Consider the following 24,544-nt stretch of genomic DNA (forward strand, 5'->3'; position numbering starts at 1 on the left):
CAGCTCGGTGGTGACCTCAGGGGGTATGCGGAGGAAAGGGTGCAGAATGTGACAGCCGATGGCAGGGATAAAGTCCCTGAGCTGGATCCCTCTGCACTCCTGAGAGATCCTTGGAGGTTTACTCCTTGTTTTGTGCGCTTGAAGAATGCCTTCCCTGCAAGCTCTTCACACAGTAGACGCTAGGAACCAAGAGATGGGGCCACATCCCCTTTGTACCATGGGCAGATAGGCTACTTCATAGCCAGCTTAGGGGGCTGGAAGTGTCAGTGTACTGGTGTGGTTAAAAGTCTGGTTGTCGGGATCAGACAGTCCTGGGTTCAAATCCTGACCCCGCCACCCAGCAGCTGGGGGATTTGGGGCAAGTTTTTTTTTTTAACCTCTCTGAGTATATTCATCTAGTATACTCTTCTGTAAAATAGAGTTATTGTGCTGACTAAATGGGATACTATATACCTGGGATACACAAATGTTCAATAAGTGGTAGCGATTGTTGCTACTATTATTAGGCTCTGTTCAGAGGGTCTTATCCTCTCTTTGATTGTAACTGTGAACTTTTTCAGCTTCAGAGAGGGCAGTCATCAGGCCTCAATGTGAGGGCAAGCCTCAGATGCCCCTGGGATGGGTTCTTCCTTCTGGAGGCCACCCAGTGTAGCATTTTGGCACTCATCATCTTTATACAATGTCAAATAAGAGGGGAGTGGGCCATTGGGGGGACATATTAGTTTGTTGCTAGATTGAACATGTGGACCCAGAGTCAAACGGAGGGGCTGTTTTAGGACCTAAACTAATTTCACTCAAACCCTTTGCCAAGATACATGAAAAGTTCCATTGTCTATGTGACAGGCACTCACATCAGAATTACAGTCAGGCTGACAGTGGGTGACAGTCTCCCTGGGTAGGCATGGAAGAATAGAATAAATGCCACCGAGCATAGCCCTTACCTGAAAAGGAGCCCGTCGCCAGCCATGGCATAAATGATCCTCGGCATTGGGAAGAGGGAGCCCAGCAAGCTGACTGTCAGTCCTGCAACCGACCCGATGGCCACTATGAATTTTGCAGCATAGAACCCACGAGCCACAAACATCTCCATGAGCGGGGATTCCGTGTCAATCGCATAATATGGCACCATCAGAGTTAAGATCATGCTCACCTGTTAAAACAAGAGGAAACATGGCTGGAGGTAGAGGGGTCTGTCTGAAGCATGGATGGAGGTCCCATAGGAGAGGAAAGAGGCCTGGTCCTGCATGGGAGCTGGGATCTGCCACTTCGTGGCATGTGCCTTTACTGTAGACCAGTTATTTGGCCTTTGGAACGCTCGGTCTCAGTATTTTCTCCCCACATGTGAATTTAGTGGACTAGACCAAATCATTTGGATCAGGATTCAGGATCCTCCAGTGAAGCCATGCGCCACTAGGGAGGACAGCAGGATGAATGACCACAGCCCAGCAATTTGACTTTTTCCTGGTGGTAGAATGGGTGCCTGCTGACCAACACAAGACCAAACAACCCCTGAGGCATGGTTAGGGCCCACACATTCTAAAAGGGAATCTTTCCCAGCAACATTGGGGTAGACCTGAGGAGAGAGGGATAGATTCTTACAGCAACTCTCAGAGTGTGTCCTGCCCACATTAGATTAGGATAGGCAAAAGTTGGTAGATGCGTAGACATATTCTGTAGTCTATAAAGCACTCTTCTAAGGAAGGAGCTGTGATTATTAACTTTACTGCGTGTGCTACAACGGTTGACTACTGGAAGAGGGGAGGTATGAGGGAGGGGGAATGCAGAGCAGAGTGTCTCTGCTGCTACCCCTGCCTGCTTCCCCCACCCCCAGCTACTCCTGAACATTCTGTCTGCAGGGCTAATCAGGGTTGGATAAGATGAAGCCAGTTGCATGTGTGTGCATGGGGCGGGGCGGGGGGGTTGATAACTGACCTATCCATAAAGGTTTGGGTGGGCAAACCACATCCAGTGCTGCTCTCATGTTTTCCTTTGGCTTCCAGGACAGTCCTGTTTTGCAGCTTGCCTTAATGATCCCTTGGCCTGGTTTCTTCAGGTTGTTGCTAAAGGTGTCTTTCTGGTTTTTTTGGTAGGGGTTGTGAAGAGGTTCTTGTCGCATGCCGTGGCAGCAGGAGCAGCAGGGCTGACGCATGCACCCTGGCTGCTGGCTCTTTCTATGATAATTGTGGTGGCTGAAGTGAGTTGGACCTCCAGGACTTGGGGGGATTTGTGTAATCACACATCTGTCGGCTTACCAGCTGGTCCTCTCCACTGCCAGGGGCTGAGGGGGATGTTGCATGTGGCTGAACTATTTCTGTGATAGAAATTCTGGGATGGGAGCTGAGAGATGACGCATCAGAAGTGTGAGGAGTGTCTGAGGGACGTGATCCTCAGGAGACAGCCTGAAGGCTTCATTCTAAGGACTTCCCTTGGCAGGGAAACCTGAAGAGGCGAACTTGAGCCAGTGTAAAAAGAGGGAGCAACTGGCAGAAAGAAATTACCTCTCCTCCCACTCTGCACCCCCCAACCCCCCAGATTTAAGGGAGAAGCATTTCTAGAGGATGATGAATTCTCTTTCCCCACCCTTGGAGAGCCTTGTCTCTTTGCTGCCGGGAAGCTCCCAGAAGACAGAAGGGCATTGAGGAGGGAGCGCAGAGGCCCACAGTGCCTCTGCTTGCACACCCACCCGTTACTGCCAGCCTGTGATCTGAGCTCCTTGGACGGCAGCCCACTCCCTGCACACTATCCCCTGGGCAGCAGCGGACACCAAGAGCCTGTGCATAGGACGGAGCAGGGATGGGGGCCATGGCTGAAGTGAGGACCTGGGGCTTCTCCCGGCTCCAGTTTGGAGCCCTGATTTTCTCCTTGTCATTGGTGGGTGGGGTGAGCTTGAGCCAGTGTAAAAAGAGGGAGCAACATGAAACATATGTGTACAAACACCTAGAAGGCACAAGTGAAGGATTACTTCCTGACAGAAGGACACCCAGTCCCAGAGCCACATTTTAAGGTCAAATATGAAAAGGCCATGAGGAGGGTCACATAAGCATTTGGTACTTACGGATACATATGCTGTCAGGCAGATGACCAGGGAGGCAGTGATAGCATAAGGGATGGATGTGTTGGGATTCTTGGCTTCCTCTCCAGTGGTGGCGATGATGTCAAAGCCAATGAACGCATAGAAACATGTGGCTGCTCCTTGCAGCACCTGTAGGGATGAAGACATTTATCAGACTCAAAGTGTCAGGGCAGCACCAGGACCTGACGTGGTCCCCAGAGTTGCCTGGTGCCCGGCAAACAGTACTGAGTGGTAGAAGGAGTAACGTGGTAGAACTTGTGCTCAACGCTTGAGTTCTGATCTCTACTTTCTAGCTGTGTGACACTGGGAAATTCCCCCATGTGTAACATGAAGATAAGAAGGATTATATCCAAATAAAAACGAGGTCATTCAACACATTCAAATAATTTTTGGAAGTAAGTGGGGTTACAAATAAATCAGTGAGTTGGCTATCCCTATGTCTTGGGGAACTCATTAACTTCTTTGTGCTCTGTTTTCATTCAGTGGCTCTCAATCACAACCAGGGTCCGTATGACTGCCCTTAGGAGATGTTTGGAAATGTAGGGAGGTACTTGTGACCGACAGAGACATGGGGCGGGCGCTTCTGGCATTTAGTGTAGGGGCGCAGATGCTTTTGCACATATTGTCCTGCGCAGATTACCATTAGTGACCCTGGCAGATCATTTCCAGGGCATCTTCCAGATGTGAAACGATATAAAAGATTTTAAGATCTTCAAATCGTGTAGTGTCTTTCATGGGAAGACAGGTAGAGACAATTTGATTTTACTGTTCCTTTTGGGGGCTTGAGTGGCCTTGTTGGGCTACAGGGCAGGGGCAGGAGGAGGAGGGAGGCAGTGTGAAGCTGAGGAGGTGGTACCCAGTGACATCTGCTGGATGCCTGTCTGACAGGGGCCTGTGTGATCCCAAGGATGGCTGTGACTTGATGAGTCAAGCAGTGAAAATCTTCCATTGAGGAGTGTGTGACTTTCTTCCAAAGAACCTCTCGAAGTTTAAATTATGTTTTCCCACCTTAGCATTCTCATTATCAGCTGAAAGTAAGAAATGTGCCTCTTTGAATGCTTGGGGGTGTCCCATTTGGGGAAGATGAAAGAGATTTTTCTGGGCTTTTGTGTATGGGGTGAGGGCATTTGGCAACCTGCAAGCTCTAGCCAGGGGGCCAGGAGTGAGGCTCATTGTGGACTGACCATTTTTTCCTTTTCTCCATATTCGGTTTATAAATGATGAAATTCTAAACACGTGCCAGGCAGACACCTGTCCCTAAATTTTCACTCTTACCTTTCCTACTGACTTCTCAATAGGTAAAAGACAAAATACTGAGACCTGGAACCCACAAGGAACATCACAAAATAGAAGATTGTGTCAAACTTTCAAAAGCAACCTTTGCTCATCTGTAAAATGAGTTGGTCTCTTCTACAGTCTCTCCTGTCAGGACTTTAATGCTTCAGTTCTCTAACTGGAAGTTCTTATTCTGGGGTCCATGCAATTCGCATGGGGGAGGGTCTGAGAATTTTTCAGAGAAAAAAATACATCTTTCTTTTCACTACCCTTCAACTGAATGTTATCATTTCTTTCAATTATGAGTGTAGGTGACTAACAGTACCTGTGACTTTGTCACCAATAGCAATCAGCTGTTTTCCCATCGTATTAGTTGTTGCAGAGATCTTGAAATACCACTTGTGCTCATTGTGACTTCCAATTTATGTCAGTTATTAGACATAGATATTAATATTTAAAGCACTGATAACAAAGCACATTGTTATATCACAATTTAAAAATATTTTTATAACTATATTTCAATATACAATTGACCCTTGAACAACATGGGGGTTCGGGGTGCCAACCACAGCACAGCTGAAAATTTGAGTATAACTTACACTGGCCCTCTGTATCTGTGGCTCCCCCATGTACTCGGTTCCTTCATATCTGTGGTTCTGTATCTGCAGATTCAACTGACCACTGACCAGCGTAGTACTGTAGTATTTACTTTTGAAAAAAAATCCACCTAAGTGGAACCGCTTGGTTCAAACTCGTGTTGTTCATAGGTTAACTGTAATTGATTTCTTTCGAACTCCTATGTAATTAGGTTATTCATTTATAAACACAATTTATACATAGTATAAACATAATTCAAAAGGGGTCCATCGGCTTCACCAGACTGCCAAGGAGTCCACTGCACACAAAAAAATCTAAGAACTCCTGATCTATTCTAATAGAAAGAACTTCTCAAACAAGCAGTTGTCACCAGAGGGGTACTTTCTGAGAGAGGAGATAACTCCCAATTTCACACCAGCGAAGTCCTCCATTTGAGGACGTGGAAAGTGTCTTTGGCATTCAGACAAGAAGGTCAAACAGATCTCACCTCATCGTACGTGGAGGTTCACAGGTTTGGAAACGTGCTTGTTTTCATTTGTCTAAAAAATGTCTCTGGTGTTCAGGGATGAATGATTACTGGGACTGTAGGCTCGCTAAGCTGCTCCAATCAAGGAAAGCCTTGCTTTAAGACAGCTTCCAGAAAACAGTCCTGTCTTCTCTTCCTTTAACATCTTTCTTCCCGTACACACACACACACACACACACACACGCACGCACATACACACACACACCCCTCTTGTAAATCATACAGTGACCTTCTCTGACAATCAGTCTAAAGATGCATTGCTCCCGATTAGGATGTCCCACGGCTATGGTGCTATGCCCACTTGGTGTGATCAGTGCTGGATGGAAAGGTCATAGATACTGCAAGAGCTCCCTGCTGAGGATAGGTGGGTAGGAAGGTCCTAAATAAGAACTATAGGGCCAATCTACCCTGGAAAAGGTGAGAGGTCTGTAAACCATGCCATATGAAGATTAACTGAGGACCAGGGGATGTCTAACTGAAAAATGGAAGATACCTCCAGACAGAATTGGAGGGACACCTTCCAATTTTGAAGGCTTCAGAGGGAATCACAGAGCCATGCAAATGGGTGGCATAGGACTTGGTTAGGAGTGCAGATTCTGTAGACTGTCAGACCTAGGTTGATTCTGCCAGGTACTAGCTTGGTGACCTAGAACAAGTTCCTAACCCCTTGGGGTCTCATTTTCTTTATCACTTAAATGGAAATAAAAATTGTGTTTAGCTCGTTGGATTGTTCCAGGGATTAAATGAGATAATACAGTCAACCACAGTCATAGAATACAATAGGTACTTAATAAATATTCCTCTTATCAGTAGTATTTTTATTACTTTTATAAGTTTTTCTAGAACAGATGAAACCAAGGGCACAAATTCCTCCTCCTCTTCCTCGTCCTCCTTATTTTTTCTTTTAGAACTTGACACATTTTATTAACTGCTCCCAAGAACCAGGAACTGTGCTTGGTGATGTGGATGCAGTTATGTGCAGAAAGCACTCTGAGCTTGACTTCCTGGGGCTTGGAGTCTAGAGGACACTGCACGACCCGAAATGCTACCTTGACTGTGGTAACAAACTGAACAAGATTAATAAATATCTATATTGTTTGTAAAACACGGATGCTACTATTTCCCAGATGAATGAAAGAATGGATGGCAATTACTGATAATGATTAGATACCAGAAAATTAACTATGATCAAGCTGGGAAGAGAGAGAATAAGTTTGCAAAGAGAATATCTGTTAGCCTGAACTTGCATGTGTAGAACTAGAAAGAAATTATGGTTGAAGAAAGACTAAACAGATCAAAGGTAGGACATCTGGAGGTTCTACTGCGATAGGCAGGACATGGAATTTAACTCAGATGGTTCAAATGAATGATTTCAGTGAAGGCACTCTAGGGGTCAGGGCTGGGAAGAAGTGAGGAAGAAATACCCTGGCCTTGTTCTCTTCTCACCTTCTGATCTGATGATATCTCCCATTGGCTAAACCCAACAGGAAGCAACCAGCAGGGGGTCTTCTGGAGCACAGAACAGAGCATGAGGGGTAGAGAATGGATCTGGGGACTGTGGGCAAATAGGGAAAAATCAGCGCACCTGCCAAGATCAAACAGACTCTGGCCTAACAAGATATAGATTAAATAACAGATTATGTAAGAAAAGATAACACAATTAGCAAATAGGGTCACCTTTTTACCTGAGTTAGTTTGAATAAGTTTTTCTTCCTTGTAAGCAAATAATTTCTGGTAAATACAAAAGAACCACGAAATGAAACTGTGTATGGGTGTCTCTACCCAAATACCCACTAAAACTGCTTTCCACTTCACTCTACCCAGATCTCAGATCCGGCCTCTAGTATTTACGATTAGGATACACTTCCATGCATGAAAGAATGTGTGTGGTACCTAGGGGTGAGCATCTGTGAATTAAATGTGTGTGTTAATTAAGTGTGTGTGTGTGTGTGTGTGTGTGTTTCTGGGTTCATCTGTACTTTATCCTAACTTTCCTTTAATGTTTTATATAAATAAAAAAAACCAATATTGATTTTTATTTGATGACATTAATGGAAATTGTCTTCCAAAGTCCACCTGGTGTAGCTGCTCAGCCAGGCGATCCAGATGGCTCCTTCCCTCTACAGAGGTTTGTGGGGAAACAGCACGTCCCTCAGTTGCTGGTGGGCCGCTGCTTAATTAGTTGACAAAAGAATGTCATTGCTGGCCTGCTACTCAGCGTCTGGGATCCCTAAACGCTGGCCCTCGTGCCTTGCTGATATTTGAGAGGCATTAGGATGCGGCAGCTCTCTGTATTCTGCCTTGGCGTGTCTGCCAGATGTGCCTAGGAGATAATTAGGCACATTTTTATAATTCACTCTCAAGGTCACAAGACAAAACTCCAACTTTAACAGCATTTCCTTCCACCCTCATGCTCCAGATCTATTAGCAGCCTGTCCACAGCGACAGTGGAATGTGCTAATACGTTCCAACAAGTGGATTCAGATGTGGAGACATGGGAAACAGGTTTTCCTTTGTTTGGAGGCTGTCAGCATTCCCCACAAATACTTGCTCTTAACCATTTTCCTGGGAGCTATTTGTGCTGGTAGAGTGTCTTATTTGGTTAAAGAGAAACCATAAGATAGCATCGAGAACAAATAACACATAGCGAATACGCATCCAACAATGTTCAAGAGCTGAGGAATTGCAGATGGAAGCAGGGGTTCAGCTGAGGGCCAGCAGTTACTTGATATAGGGAAAAAAAGTGTTTGTTGTTCTTAAACTCTTCAAGACCAAAGAAGCATTTGACCCAGAACCTGTAAGTGAGTAAACCATTCCTTATGCTATTTTCTTTGGAAGGAAGTGGTTGGAGCAGGGAAAGAGGAGGCTTCTGAGGGGTCCATGGCCAGAGGATGGATTGCTCTTTAACTCTTTCAGAGTCCTTGAAAATTGTGTTTCAAGTCATGTAATGGTATCCTTATAAACCACTCTGTCCACAGTGGTTTCCTCCATCCCGTCCTACCTAAAAGGATTGAAGAAGAAAGTGGACTGGAACTCTGCACTAGTTCCCTTGTCGGGGTGGGTCAGAATTTCCTTAAGGAGTGAAGAAGTTCATGAAGCTGCCAAGTAGGCAGCTCGATTTTGTTGACAATTGTCAGATGACAGAGTAGGGAGTGTGTTTATTCACTTGGTAGATGACATGCTCATGAGAAGGTGTCAGATCTTAAAAAATAGCCTCCATATTCAGACTGGCCTTGCTGGACTGGAAAAGCAACCTGAAACCAAAGTCAAGAAAGAACAGGTCTAGGCAGTCGGCTGTGGAGGAAATGTACAACGCAGAAATCCAAGGCCAGGCAGACAGCAGAGAGGATGAGTCAGCATCATCTTCACACTGGGCTGTCCTTTGTGCTCAGATGATGTTTTTAGGCACAGCCACTAGGACATACATTTGAATTTCTTGCAGGGAATATGGATTTGCAGTGAAAAATCCAAAATCCCAGCCAAGCTTTTTTGGTGACCAATGACAAGGCTACTCCAGGTAGCACGTTTGGGTTGGAGTGAGGTCAGTGGCCAAAGGTGCCAAAAAAGACAGTTGGTTAGATGCGCGCAAACCTGGGTGTAATGGAGTAAATAAGGGCTTTGGCTCATCTAGGACTGGGATTGAATTTCAACTCTATAACAGTCTAGATCTGTGATCTTAACTTTTCTAAACTTCAGTTATTTTGATGTAAACGTGGAGATCATTGTACTTATCTTGCAAGGCTGTGGTGAAGATTAAATGAAAAGTGTGTATGAAAGAGTATGTCATAAGGAAAGAATTGTTAGGGATGGCATCCTTCCTTTCTTTTTTATGCCTTGATTTCCAATTTTCTTTTCTTGCTGTAGAAGCTAGTGAGACCTGGGATTGGGTAAATGGGAAGCCCCTAAGCCTAGCTTGCTTAGCTCCTTCCGTGATGAGGCAGCTCCTGACTGAGGAAGGATGTGGAGCCCCTGAGCAGGGAGAGGAGATCCCCCCAAAAAGAATAAAGACTCCAGAACAAAGCACAAAAGGAAGAACTAAAAGACTGGTTCATCTTCTTCAGCATGGGCAAAGGGTATTTACACAGAAGATATTGACTATTTCCAGTCTTCACATGGGGCCTAGACTACAGTGTGTGCCGTTTAGATAAGTTCTTAGGGAGATTTTGAAAATTAAACATGATCTGAGTAATTAAGAAGAGTTTTCAAATTGCTTTGATATGATGTCTTAGTAAAAATGCACATTTGGCCTGGGCCGGCTTAACTATACCTCCATCTTAATGCTCCTTCTAGCTCCAAGACCCCAGGACTTTGTGAAGGCTTAAAGGAAATGAAAATGTGACATGTCAGATTAATTACATTCTTACTTTTTTTTTAAAGAAGGCTCAGAAGGGAGGGGTCATCATACATAAGGCACTCAGTGTAGTGGAAGGGACTTTGGAGCCACACACCTGGGTGGGAATTTCAGTCCTGGCACCGACTAGCTAAATGACTTTAGGCAAGTTACCCAGCTTCTCTGAGCCTTGAATTCTCTATTTGTAAGTTGGGGATAGCAGCACCTGCTTTAAAGTTTTGTTTTAAGAGTGAGATAATATTCATAGAGCAGAATGCTGGGCACCCAGCAGGTAGTGGGTAAATTCTAACTCCTTCCTCCTGTCATGATCGCTGTTGCTAACCACACAATGTGCACATAAAAACATCTAAGATTTTATTCTTTTTTGGCAAACATTTGGTTGTCATTAGTTTTACCACTTGATAGATGAGAAAACCTGAAAGCACAGAAGTTAACTGTTGGCCAAAGTCTTGTAGTAGGTCCATGACCCAGTAATTTCTTACATTGTTAAGAAAATGGTGAGAACACTTTCATGTGCTATGATGAAAATGCAATTGAGTTCTGGGAAAACATTCTTTCTTTTTCATTATTACAATTTGTTGTTTTCTTATTTGATAGGAAGGGAACGATTTGTATCATAAGAAAATATAGACTTGGGAATCCAGAATGGGGTTAACAGTGTTTCTTTGTCTCTTCTTCTGGTTTTAAGCAGTTTTAGGATTCATTCACTTCAAGAGGGAGGGATGAACTCCGCAGAATTCTTACTGATAAGCAGAAGGCTAGAAGTCTCGGCTTGGATCGCTTCCTTGCTTGTTTCTCTGCACTGAACAGCGTGGCATGGTTTAGAATACACACAAGTTATTTTGAGTGTTCTCCAAGAGCTGTTTCTGGTCCCTGGACCTCTTGGAGGAAAACCAGTGTAAGCAAAATCTACAAAAGCAAAACTGGTGGAATCCCGGACTCGCTTCTGTCACTGATTCTGGGTGGGTGTGCCTCTCCCAGCCTCAGTTTATTTACCTGTTAAGTGAGGGGATGGGACCAGGTGACCTCTGTGATCCCTTCTAACTCAAAATTCTCTGATTTATATTCTACTATTTGAAAAAAAGAAGAATGAGCTGGTGAATTTTACCAGTAAATCCATAAAGTAAGCATTTTTAGTCGTGCTAGAGAAAGAATCCAGGTGCGACTTAGAACTAGTACTTCTCAGTATAAAGAATTTGCCACTCGGACCGTCCCATCTTTCTTTAGCATAAACCACACCATCAGGTCACAGGGATGAGATCTGAAAATGTCCTTTTGGTCCAGCGCACTCTCTTGCCAACCCACAGACCACACCAGGTGGGCTTCTCTGCTCTCAGACCCCAGCAGAACTCTCCACCTTGGGTCAAATGTTGGGATTAGATTTGAAAACTGTTCTTTTCTTTTTCCATACCCAGGCAACACTCATGCTTTCCTCACCTGCCCACTCTCCCGGCCTCCTTTACTGCCTTGTGTATTTACGGACTGTCTGAATAGACTGTAGAGAGATTCTGTAGGACTGAGCTGTTCATGTACAGGCTATGGAGTCAGACAGTCCTGGCTTTGGGTCCTGACTTGGGCACTTACACTGTGTGCTTAATAGCAAGTCATTTGACCTCTCTGAGTGTGAGTTTTTTTCATCTGTAAGACCAGAATGTAAATATCCTCCTTGCAAGGTTATTAGGAAGGTTAAATGAGATATTACATGCAGAGCACTTAGCGTAATATTAGGTATATTGCAAGTGACCAAAACTTCAAGTCTATTATTGTTTTCCACATAAAATAGGATCTCAAATGTTTGTGAAACAAATAAATAAAAAAGAACCTCTTCTTCAGAGCATTCCAATTAAATTCAGATAAAAGGTGATGAAAAGAGTGCCATGAAGGTTATGAGACAAGCAGCATTTTCTTGAAAGTATGTCTCAGACTGTCACAGGGTGGAAGGCAGAGCGTGCAACAGGTACACTGGGATTTAGGAATGAACTCACCCCTGACCAGCCGTGGGGCAAGAACTGGCCCTCAGACCAGTATTTCCCATTGATGAAGAAGAAGCCTGCAATCATGATGAACACCCACACTGCCAGGTTCAGCACATTGAGTACGTTGTTGAAGCCCACAGAATTCTTCACCCCCAGTGCGACAATGATGGTGACGATGACTGCGATCACCAAAGCCAGAAGGTCCGGGTATGATTGTTTTCCTTTCCCTAGAGTGGAAAGACATGAGCTAATATTGTCCAGGGAGAAAAAATCCCAGGCCTACCCCGGTGCATCTGCACTCAGCTCAGAGAAAGGTGGTCAGTTTGTTACGGAGGGAGAAGGAACTCTGTGTGTGTGTGTGTGTGTTTGTGTGTGTGTGTTCACGTCCACTGTGGTCCACAGGTGTCTATTTGCGAATGGGAAGGTTTTGGTATATAGGTGAGGCGGCCTAATATCCTGGACCAAAAATTGGGACACATGATACGACAATTACAGCAGTGCCTATGGAACCATCGCATGAAACATCCAAAGTCAGGACTGTCCCAGGACATTCAGATGTATATATGGATCTGACATGTTATTTGAACTGTTTTATCTTCATTGTTGTTTAGTTTATAGTCCATAAATTTCTCTTTGTTAGCAAATTTAGAAATACGTGTCTTTGAAAATTATTGGAAGAAGGGTGTTCTTTCCATTTGAGTGAATGTGGTTGCGGAGAAGATGGCCGGGGAACATGCCCCGCCTTTTTTGGTCTTGTCTGTTGGCCAGTGGACTCCTGCCCTCTATAGAATGGAGACGGCACTGCCTCCGCAGTCACGCTCCTGGATTTCAGCTGAACTCTTGCCTGTGACCAGCTGTGTGGCCTTGGGCAAGTGCCTCCTTTCTCCGGACCTCATCTGTAAAGTGAAAGGGCGGGCTACCTGATTTTGGAGGACACTTTCAGACCTAAGATTCTATGAAATCATTATACTGAGAAAATGTGGTCTTCATATTTTTTATCTTCTCATGGTATCTAGGTGCTCAGCATTTTGGTCAGTTCTTCTGAGATAGGGGCGCCAAAGTCAAATGACTTGCGTGCAGCCCCTGAATTAGTCCCTGGAAGTTCTGGGGCAAGACCCCAAAGCCTCCTCAACTACTGTTTAGCTTCCCTTGAATGTAAAGGGATAGTCAGACATCAGGATGGAAAGTGGGTGGTAAGTGAGGCTCAGAGCCTGAAGTGTCAAGGTATTTGTTACATGAGCTTCTGATTATTTAGTATTCACTCATTTCGGTTACTCATCCATTCTGTTTCTTTTAGAAATATATTTTCTTATTTAAAAATTAATGCCTGCTTATTTATGAAAAATTTTTTAAATGTTCTAAGGAAACCACTGGAGAAGTTCCTTATAGTTCTTTTTCCTGTATTAGTTTTATTTTTATATAGTTATCAACATGATGCATGTCCAGTTTGTATCCTTTGTCATACAGCATCGCATCAAAAACATACTCCATGCTATTACAGCAGTCTTCCTGGTCTTCCTTTTAATTGCTAGCTCTATAATATGCTGCCCTAGTTTATGTAATCACTGTAGAATATTTAAGCTATTTCTAATGTTTTGTTATTATAAATAAGGCTGTGATGAACATCTTTTCATATAAAGCTTTTATGGAAACTAGAATAATTTCCTTAGGATAGATTCAGAGGGGAATTACTTGGCAAAAGATGTATTAAGGCCCTGGATACATTTTGCCAAATTGCATCCTGAAAGAGGAACCCATTTATTTGGCTCAGCAAGTTTGCATGTTGGGGTTAGAGTCTGTGGCAGTCTCACCCAGGCCGTTGAGGGTCCCCACGCTGTCCGCCATCCGGCGGCTGACCGTGTGGTTGGCCAGTGAGTCAAACATGCTGCTCAGAGCACTGGCGCCGGCCGCGGTGCCAATCAGGTACTCCAGGATCAGGTTCCAGCCGATGAAAAACGCCACAAACTCCCCGACGGTGACATAGCTGTAGGTGTAGGCCGACCCGGTGGTCTTGGGGACGCGGACTCCAAACTCTGCATAGCAGACACCTGCATGGGACACACACATGGATGATGGATTTCAGGAGATGAGCTAAACTTCTGGTGGTTAACCATCTTGGGTAGAGAATACTGGAAATCTCTGGGATCTTAGAACAAATAGGCAAAGTTTTATATAAATGAATCAATTCAAAGTTCTAATGTGTTCCAGCTTCACTTCTGGAAAACTTTTTAACCTGAATGAATGCCAGAACTAATTCTAAGGAACTATTAGAAGCTGATCTTTTTCATTAGGAAAACTCCCGGTTATTGTATGTGTTCTGTCACTGTTCCTTAGGTGTCAAGATATCCCGAGTGAACATGGATCTAACTCATTATGACCCCACAATTGATGGCAGCAGGGTTAGGTTATGCTCGCATTCTTCTCTTTTATTTTTACCTGTTACAAAAGGTGTTCCTCATTTGAGAGTGATGCCTCAAGCGACCCTCGAAAATCCTGTACTATACTGGCGGGTGGGTGGGTGATAACAATGCAAATATAAATAACTGACTAGTTATTAGCTAGGAAATTTAGCACATACAAAAGATAATTTAATGAACACTTTTAGAGTGCCTGCTGTGTGCTTGGGAAGGTGCCAAGTGCTGGGACTAAAAAAGGACAAGTAAGGCAGGGCCCTGCCTTCAAGGGGAGCTATACCAGGAAATCAGCTCACGTCGTAGGCTGTATAAGCTCAATAATCCAGAGACGTACAGGAACAAGGGGAGCAGAGATACATGTGCCTCAGCTGTTCTTGAGGTATACGGAGGAATTAACTGCACTCAGAAGGTGGAACATGAGGCAAAGACATGGTGGGGAGAGACAGTATGAAGCTTTGGGTGGAGTGGGATGTGCCTGGGGGGACTGGGAGGGTCCGAGGCTGGAGAGGCAAGCAGAAGTCATGTGTTTTCCAAAGTGGGTCAGGGCCGCCTTCCACCAGAGTCATCTGTTGAATTGTAGTTTCGGGAGATGGAGACCAGGAATCTGCATTTTAACAAGCTCCCCACTTACATTTGAGAAACACTGGTATATTGCCTCATTTTTTTGTTTTATAGAATTAGAGATCAAATTAGAAAGAGACAGGGAATACACCAAACTTCTGGAAGTTGGGAGAATATTCTACACTGTACTAGGAATTCTGGATTTGGGGCCAGTGGGTGGGGTACCAAGTGGAAGGACAGACATAAGACAGCTTGGAGGAAACACACCAGGAATGGGATATAGGAGGAGGTAGAAGGGAACTCAAAGTAAACTTTACTTTCAGTCCCAAATTTGTTAAGAGCCAACCTTGAGGTTCTCTCATCACAAATCAGGGAAAAGTTGTTCACTCTTTTGTGACTTAAGAGAACAAGTTTCTTCTCCTTTTTTTTTTTTTTTTTGGCGGCACGCGGGCCTCTCACTGCTGTGGCCTCTCCCGTTGCAGAGCACAGGCTCCGGACGCGCAGGCTCAGCGGCCATGGCTTACGGGCCCAGCCGCTGCGTGGCATGTGGGATCTTCCCGGACCGGGGCACGAACCCGCGTCCCCTGCATCGGCAGGCGGACTCTCAACCACTGCGCCACCAGGGAAGCCCTCTTCTCCTTTTGAAGGGAGTAAAATCAATGCAAGGAAGCAAAAAGAGAGATGTCAAAAACATGGACACGATGAATGATTAAATGTGATGCACTGTCTCTTTTCCTTCCACTCAGTGGCATCAGTGTCAGGGCGTCCATGTGGAAGGAGCACTGGACCAGCTGGGCTGCCCTCTTGTCTTGACTCTACCTTGGACCTGTGTACCCCTGTACGTTGTTTCCTTCCTTGTAAAGTAAAGGAATTAGGCTGGGATGCTGTCTTAAGTGTCTTTCTACTCTGACAATCTAAGATTCTATTGTTATATGGAATTTTGCTACAAAATATATTGAACATAATTTTCTTTTACATTAGTTACTGTATTGTCCTGTATTATGGAGATGCTCTCAAGGCTAGCAAAGCTGTTTGTCCCTACCTTGAATGGCCTAGGCTGCTACTTATTTTGAGTTTCTATGTCATCCCCCTTCCCTCCACTTTGTAAAATAGTTTTCATCCACTTCCTGGAGGTCAGACTGTCAGTTGTTTCTTCTTGTTGCTGTCACAAGGCTTACATGGAGCAGTCTGACCTCCTCCTATTCTAAATTGCTGCCTCCAACACCTGATGTTTAAATTGTTAGGGTGAGTCTAAAATTAAGAGGAAGTGGTGTCAGAAGGAAGGCTTGGGGAACTCTATAAGGAAAGTATAGAGTGTGTAAGTGCTGAGTGTGAGACCTGGTGATATTTTCTTGGATGCTTGGCGGACTTGTGTAACTTAAGTGTTCTTTTCTCCTGAAGGGAGTTGAGTTTGCACATAGAGTAGGTTTCTTTTTAAGTGCAGTGTAAGGAAGGGCTTAGGAGGTAACTAAGTTATTCTCTGTAGTGCAGGATCCACATCTTTACCCAATAATTCTTTTTCTTATGTTTATTTATTTTTTTCTTATTAGTCATCCATTTTATACACATCAGTGTATACATGTCAATCCCAATCTCCCATTCAGCACACCCCCCCACCCCCCCACCCCCGCCACATTCCCCCCTTGGTGTCCATACGTTTGTTCTCTACATCTCTGTCTCTATTTCTGCCCTGCAAACCGGTTCATCTGTACCATTTTCTAGGTTCCACATATATGCGTTAATATACGATATTTATTTTTCTCTTTCTCACTTACTTCACTCTGTATGACAGTCTCTAGATCCATCCACATCTCTACAAATGACCCAATTTTGTTCCTTTTTATGGCTGAGTAATATTCCATTGTATATATGTAGCACATCTTCTTTATCCATTCGTCTGTCGATGGGCATTTAGGTTGCTTCCACGACCTGGCTATTGTAAATAGTGCTGCAATGAACATTGGGGTGCATATGTCTTTTTGAATTATGGTTTTCTCTGGGTATATGCCCAGTAGTGGGATTGCTGGGTCATATGGTAATTCTATTTTTAGTTCTTTAAGGAACCTCCATGCTGTTCTCCATAGTGGCTGTATCAATTTACATTCCCACCAACAGTGCAAGAGGGTTCCCTTTTCTCCACACCCTCTCCAGCATTTGTTGTTTGTAGATTTTCCGATGATGCCCATTCTAACTGGTGTGAGGTGATACCTCACTGTAGTTTTGATTTGCATTCCTCTAATAATTAGTGATGTTTAGCAGCTTTTCATGTGCCTCTTGGCCATCTGTATGTCTTCTTTGGAGACATGTCTGTTTAGGTCTTCTGCCCATTTTTGGATTGGGTTGTTTGCTTTTTTAATATTGAGCTGCATGAGCTGTTTATATATTTTGGAGATTAATTCTTTGTCCATTGATTCGTTTGCAAATATTTTCTCCCATTCTGAGGGTTGTCTTTTCGTCTTGTTTGCAGTTTCCTTTGCTTTGCAAAAGCTTTTAAATTTCATTAGGTCCCATTTGTTTATTTTTGTTTTTATTTCCATTACTCTAGGAGGTGGATCAAAAAATATCTTGCTGTGATTTATGTCAAAGGGTGTTCTTCCTATGTCTTCCTCTAATAGTTTTATAGTGCCCAGTCTTACATTTAGGTCTCTAATCCATTTTGAGTTTATTTTTGTGTATGGTGTTAGGGAGTGTTCTAATTTCATTCTTTTACATGTAGCCCTCCAGTTTTCCCAGCACAACTTATTGAAGAGACTGTCTTTTCTCCATTGTATATCCTTGCCTCCTTTGTCATAGATTAGTTGACCATAGGTGCATGGGTTTATCTCTGGGCTTTCTATCCTGTTCCATTGATCTATATTTCTGTTTTTGTGCCAGTACCATATTGTCTTGATTACTGTAGCTCTGTAGTATAGTCTGAAGTCAGGGAGTCTGATTCCTCCCGCTCCGTTTTTTTTCCCTCAAGACTGCTTTGGCTATTCGGGGTCTTTTGTGTCTCCATACAAATTTTAAGATTTTTTGTTCTAGTTCCATAAAAAATGCCATTGGTAATTTGATAGGGATTGCATTGACTCTGTAGATTGCTTTGGGTAGTATAGTCAGTTCACAATATTGATTCTTCCAATCCAAAAACATGGTATATCTCTCCATTTGTTGGTATCATCTTTAATTTCTTTCACCAGTGTCCTATAGTTTTCTGCATACAGGTCTTTTGTCTCCCTAGGTAGGTTTATTCCTAGGTATTTTATTTTGGTTTCAGTGGTAAATGGGAGTGTTTCCTTGATTTCTCTTTCTGAGTTTTCATTGTTAGTGTATAGGAATGCAAGTGATTTCTGTGCATTAATTTTGTATCCTGAAACTTTACCATATTCATTGATTAGCTCTAGTAGTTTTCTGGTGACATCTTTAGGATTCTCTATGTATAGTATCATGTGATCTGCAAACAGTGACAGTTTTACTTCTTCTTTTCCAATTTGTATTCCTTTTATTTCTTTTTCTTCTCTGATTGCTGTGGCTAGGACTTCCAAAACTATGTTGAATAACGGTGGTGAGAGTGAACAGCCTTGTCTTGTTCCTGATCTTAGAGGAAATGCTTTCAGTTTTTCACCATTGAGAATGATGTTTGCTGTGGGTTTGTTGTATATGGCCTTTATTATGTTGAAGTAGGTTCCTTCTATGCCCACTTTCTGGAGAGTGTTTATCATAAATCGGTGTTGAATTTTGTCAAAAGCTTTTTCTGCATCTATTGAGATGATCATATGGTTTTCCTTCTTCAATTTGTTAATATGGTGTATCACATTGTTTGATTTGCGTATATTGAAGAATCCTTGCATCTCTGGGATAAATCCCACTTGATCATGGTGTATGATCCTTTTAATGTGTTGTTGGATTCTGTTTGATAGTAGTTTGTTGAGGATTTTTGCATCTATATTCATCAGTGATATTGGTCTGTAATTTTCTTTTTTTGTAGTATCTTTGTCTTGTTTTGGTATCAGGGTGATGGTGGCCTCATAGAATGAGTTTGGGAGTGTTCCTTCCGCCGCAGTTTTTTGGAAGAGTTTGAGAAGGATGGGTGTTAGCTCTTCTCTAAATGTTTGATAGAATTCACCTGTGAAGCCATCTGGTCCTGGACTTTTGTTTGTTAGAAGATTTTCAATCACGGTTTCAATTTCATTACTTGTGATGGGTCTGTTCATATTTTCTGTTTCTTCCTGGTTCAGTCTTGGAAGGTTGTAGTTTTCTAAGAATTTGTCCATTTCTTCCAGGTTGTCCATTTTATTGGCATAGAGTTGCTTGTAGTAGTCTCTTAGGATGCTTTATATTTCTGTGGTGTCTGTTGTCACTTCTCCTTTTTCATTTCTAATTTTATTGATTTGAGTCCTCTCCCTCTTTTTCTTGATGAGTCTGGCTAATGGTTTATCAATTTTGTTTGTCTTCTCAAAGAACCAGCTTTTAGTTTTATTGTTCTTGCTATTGTTTTCTTTGTTTCTATTTCATTTATTTCTGCTGTGATCTTTATGATTTCTTTCCTTCTACTAACTTTGGGTTTTGTTTGTTCTTGTTTCTCTAGTTCCTTTAGGTGTAAGGTTAGATTGTTTATTTGAGATTTTTCTTATTTCTTGAGGTAGACTTGTATAGCTATAAACTTCCCTCTTAGAACTGCTTTTGCTGCATGTCATAGGTTTTGGATCATTGTGTTTTCATTGTCATTTGTCTCTAGGTATTTTTTGATTTCTTCTCTGATTTCTTCAGTGATGTCTTGGTTATTTAGTAACGTGTTGTTTAGCCTCCACGTGCTTGCGTTTTTTACAGTTTTTTCCCTGTAATTGATTTCTAATCTCATAGCGTTTTGGTCAGAAAAGATGATTGATATGATTTCAATTTTCTTATATTTACTGTGGCTTGATTTGTGACCCAAGATGTGATCTGTTCTGGAGAATGTTCTGTGCGCACTTGAGAAGAAAGTGTAATCTGCTGTTTTGGATGGAATGTCCTATAAATAGCAATTAAACCTATCTGGTCTATTGTGTCATTTAAAGCTTGTGTTTCCTTATTTTCCATTGGTGTAAGTGAGGTGTTAAAGTCCCCCACTATTATTGTGTTACTGTCGATTTCCTCTTTTATAGCTGTTAGCAGTTGCCTTCTGTATTGAGGTGCTCCTATGTTGGATGCATATATATTTATAATTGTTATATCTTCTTCCTGGATTGATCCCTTGATCATTACGTAGTGTCCTTCCTTGTCTCTTGTAACATTCTTTATTTTAAAGTCTATTTTATTGGATAGGAGAATTGCTACTCCAGCTTTCTTTTGATTTCCATTTGCATGGAATATCTTTTTCCATCCCTTCACTTTCAGTCTGTATGTGTCCCTAGGTCTGAAATGGGTCTCTGTAGACAGCATATATATGGGTCTTGTTTTTGTATCCATCCAGCAAGCCTGTGTCTTTTGGTTGGAGCATTTAATCTCTTCACATTTAAGGTAATTATCGATATGTATGTTCCTATTACCATTTTCTTAATTTGGGTTGTTTTTTTTTTGTAGGTCCTTTTCTTCTCTTGTGTTTCCCACTTAGAGAAGTTCCTTTAGCGTTTGTTGTAGAGCTGGTTTGGTGGTGCTGAATTCTCTTAGCTTTTGCTTGTCTGTAAAGCTTTTGATTTCTCCATCAAATCTGAATGAGATCCTTGCTGGATAGAGTAATCTTGGTTGTAGGTTCTTCCCTTTCATCACTTTAAGCATATCATGTCAATCTCTTCTGGTTTGTAGAGCTTCTGCTGAGAAATCAGCTGTTAACCTTATGGGAGTTCCCTTGTATGTTATTTGTCGTTTTTCCCTTGCTGCTTTCAATAATTTTTCTTTGTCTTTAATTTTTGCCAGTTTGATTACTATGTGTCTCGACATGTTTCTCTTTGGGTTTGTCCTGTATGGGACTCTCTGCGCTTCCTGGACTTGGGTGGCTATTTCCTTTCCCATGTTAGGGAAGTTTTTGACTATAATGTTTTCAAATATTTTCTCGGGTCCTTTCTCTCTCTCTTCTCCTTCTGGGACCCCTATAATGTGAATGTTGTTGTGTTTAATGTTGTCCCAGAGGTCTCTTAGGCTGTCTTCATTTCTTTTCATTCTTTTTTCTTTATTCTGTTCTGCAGCAGTGAATTCCACCATTCTGTCTTCCAGGTCACTTATCTGTTCTTCTGCCTGAGTTATTCTGCAGTTGATTCCTTCTAGTGTATTTTTCTTTTCAGTTATTGTATTGTTCATCTCTGTTTGTTTCTTCTTTAATTCTTCTAGATCTTTGTTAAAGAATTCTTGCATCTTCTCAATCTTTGCCTCCATTCTTTTTCCGAGGTCCTGGATCATCTTCACTATCATTATTCTGAATTCTTTTTCTGGAAGGTTGCCTACTTCCATTTCATTTAGTTCTTTTTCTGGGGTTTTATCTTGTCCTTTCATCTGGTACATAGCCCTCTGCCTTTTCATCTTGTCTGTCTTTCTGTGAATGTGATTTTTGTTCCACAGGCTGCAGGATTGTAGTTCTTCTTGCTTCTGCTGTCTGCCCTCTGGTGGATGAGGCTATCTAAGAAGCTTGTGCAAGTTTCCTTGGGAGGGACTTGTGGTGGGTAGAGCTGGCTGTTGCTCTGGTGGGCAGAGCTCAGTAAAACTTTAATCCGCTTGTCTGCTGATGGGTGGGGCTGGGTTCCCTCCCTGTTGGTTGTTTGGCCTGAGGCGACCCAACACTGGAGCCTACCCGGCTCTTTGGTGGGGCTAATGGTGGACTCTGGGAGGGCTCACGCTAAGGAGTACTTCCCAGAACTTCTGCTGCCAGTGTCCTTGTCCCTTGGTGAGCCACAGCTGCCCCCTGCCTCTGCAGGAGACCCTCCAACACTAGCAGGTAGGTCTGGTTCAGTCTCCTTTGGGGTCACTGCTCCTTCCTCTGGGTCCCGATATGCACGCTACTTTGTGTGTGCCCTCCAAGAGTAGAGTCTCTGTTTGCACCAGTCCTGCCGAAGTCCCACAGTCAAATCCCAGTAGCCTTCAAAGTCTGATTCTCTAGGAATTTCTCCTCCCGTTGCCAGGCCCCCAGGTTGGGAAGCCTGACGTGTGGCTCAGAACCTTCACTCTAGTGGGTGGACTTCTGTGGTATAAGTGTTCTCCAGTTTGTGAGTCACCCACCCGGCGGTTATGGGATTTGATTTTATTGTGATAGTGCCCCTCCTACTGTCTCATTGCAGCTTCTCCTTTGTCTTTGCATGTAGGGTATCTTCTCTGGTGAGTTCCAGTGTCTTCCTGTCGATGATTGTTCAGCAGTTAGTTGTGATTCCGGTGTTCTCGATAGAGGGAGTGAGAGCATGGTCTTCTACTCTGCCATCTTGAACCGATCTCTGTATACCTAATAATTCTTATATTCTATGGGCTTCTTCTCTCCATCCTTCTTTACCACCTGATAATGTACAAGGCTTATAAGTAGAATTTGTGCAAGGAATGCTTTTGAAATGGGCATCAGTTTGATTGCAAATTTAATTTGGAGAGCCAGTATTATGAAGTTTGGGTAGTCAAAGTTCTCTCCTTAATATTTGATCTGACAAATTAAATTAAAAAGCATCCAATTAGCCATCAGAACCCACTGACCAAGGGTAATTAGCAAAGAGTCAAGTCTTCTTTAGGTCTTGTGAAGGGACCTGCCCCTTGATCTCCTGGATTGGAGGAAGAGGCCCTATGCTGTGCACGGTGCAGGAACATATAGAATCTTAGTCACTCATTTCCCCAAACCTGATTGGATCCTGATGACTAGAGTTTGGGGAGAACAGTGGGACAATCAATTAGCCACTAACGATGTAAGACAATTTCTGCTACCATAAATCATTCTTTGGGACACATTCTCATTTTGAACACATTGTGAGGGGTTTTATTTTTGAAACCTTCTGATTTATTTGTATGCAGGAATCCAAGCTTTTGGTGGACACTAGAAAGTTTACAGCTTGTCACTGAAGCTCAGTGGTGAGGAGTGAGTGATTTCAACCCGAAGTATCCTGGAAAAAAAACTGGAAAATGTTGTCGGTCATTCAACATTTGTTTCAACTATCTCATGTGTAAGAGAGACACATTCAAGGGTATCTTTCTAATTTCTATGAGAAATAAAAACCACGGAAAGGGAAGCCTTGTTTTTCATCCTAGATTATGTGGTAACCGAGTGTCCAAAGGCAAGTTACTTACCTCACACGGGTAAGACGAGGGGGTCAACTAGATGAGCTTCAGGCTACCTTCTCATGCTATTGTTCTTTGGTTTTACAGCTAGAAGCAACTCTTAATCATTTGGGTCAATGGGGGAAACCCTGTAGGAAATACTGCAAGCCAGTAGTTTCGGGAAAGGTAGTACTGCCTCCTAGGGGAAATTTTGGAAATCTGTGAGGGTGTCTGTGGTTCACATGATTATTGTGGGCACTCATGGCATTAAATGGGTGGGAGCCTGGGCTGTTAGACATTCTGCAGTGTGTGGGACTGTCCCACCGAATGAGGCATTGTCCTGTGTCTTACATGATTCCAAAGGTCCCAGTGGACATTCGTGTAAGACAAAACCTGTTTATGATTTCTAAGCTTGAATCTATCTTCATTTTACATATTAACACAAAGCATTTTTTTGGTATGGTTTTATGTACATTGAATTTTCCTGGGATGCAACAACTGGGTAAATTGAGGGACAGTTGTAATTTGTTTTGTCTCAGAATTTACCAGGAGCTGCTCATCATTTGGGAAAACCACATCAGCAGCAGCTCAAGACTCATGGTCTTTGAGCACCAAACAGCACACCTATGTGAAGGTACATTTGTAGCAGTTGCATTCATAGTGGTTCTACAAATGACGGCAGGCAACTGACGACTCTGTTGTGTCCCCTAATGTACTTATGCCCCAGCATTCACATGCTGATATATTATTTTTATCAGAAATTACTCTTCTTTCATTTATCTTCTATACAGAGGGCATGGTGATTTTTTTTTAAAAAAAGTTAGTGTTTAGGAAGGTAACATTATCTCTAGTTTGCTTTGCAGAATAGTAGAAAAAGAATTGCAGTGTATTTATTATCTAAAGTTGATTTGGTGTACTAGGATGGAGAATCACTATTCTAAATGTGAGAGAAGTCTATAAACAATCTCTACTCAATTCAGTAAGGCATTTCAAAAATTCCTTGCCCCAGAGTTACCTTCCCAGTCATGTTTGCCTTATGCTGTTATCAAAGTGACTTTGCATTCCTTGGCTATTCATCAAGTGGTTGGAGAGGGAGAGGCATATTGATTCCAAAAGTATAACCGTGTAGGTGGAGAAAATCAATAGAGAGTACAATGTCGGGGTGCAAATGGCCATCAGCGAGCGGCAGCGTGCTGCAGAGAACATGATGGAAGTTCTTCCATTAGGGTTGTTCAGAGATGGCAAGTCCTCGAGCAGTATGGAGGATTCATTTCTGCAGGACTAGAGAGAATAGGAATGGTTCCTCATAGCCTGCAACTCTGATATCCTTTTCGGTTATCTACCTTTTAAGTATATTGTAAACATACCCCTGTTCTCATTTTGTAATATCCCTAGTGTTCTGTTTTATTTCCATACCTAGAACTACTTTTGCTTAAATTGAGTAATTCCCAGCCTGAAGAGCAGTCAAACTTAGGATTTACACATTGAAAAGTGGGTTGGGACAAGATACCAGAAGATTCCATATTTGAAACATTCTCGATCAGTCCCTTTGTGAGTACCCCAAATGTGTGATTTGAGGTTCAGAAAAGTTTG

At 42.7% G+C, this 24,544-nt stretch overlaps 1 protein-coding gene across 2 annotated transcripts in view; it reads right to left on the reverse strand.

Moving 5' to 3' along the window:
* Positions 1-24,544, reverse strand: part of SLC7A14 (solute carrier family 7 member 14) — a 123,649-nt gene that overhangs the window by 29,806 nt on the left and 69,299 nt on the right. For both annotated transcript variants that reach the window (XM_004270559.3, XM_049709781.1), the window contains 4 exons: positions 13,610-13,846; positions 11,808-12,025; positions 3,056-3,202; positions 942-1,150 (listed from right to left, as the gene is read on the reverse strand). In XM_004270559.3, the coding sequence (XP_004270607.2) occupies positions 942-1,150; positions 3,056-3,202; positions 11,808-12,025; positions 13,610-13,846 (811 nt within the window). The remainder of the gene's footprint in view (positions 1-941; positions 1,151-3,055; positions 3,203-11,807; positions 12,026-13,609; positions 13,847-24,544) is intronic.

Source organism: Orcinus orca, chromosome 5 (genome assembly GCF_937001465.1).
Source record: "Orcinus orca chromosome 5, mOrcOrc1.1, whole genome shotgun sequence".
In the NCBI taxonomy this organism is placed as follows: domain Eukaryota; kingdom Metazoa; phylum Chordata; class Mammalia; order Artiodactyla; family Delphinidae; genus Orcinus; species Orcinus orca.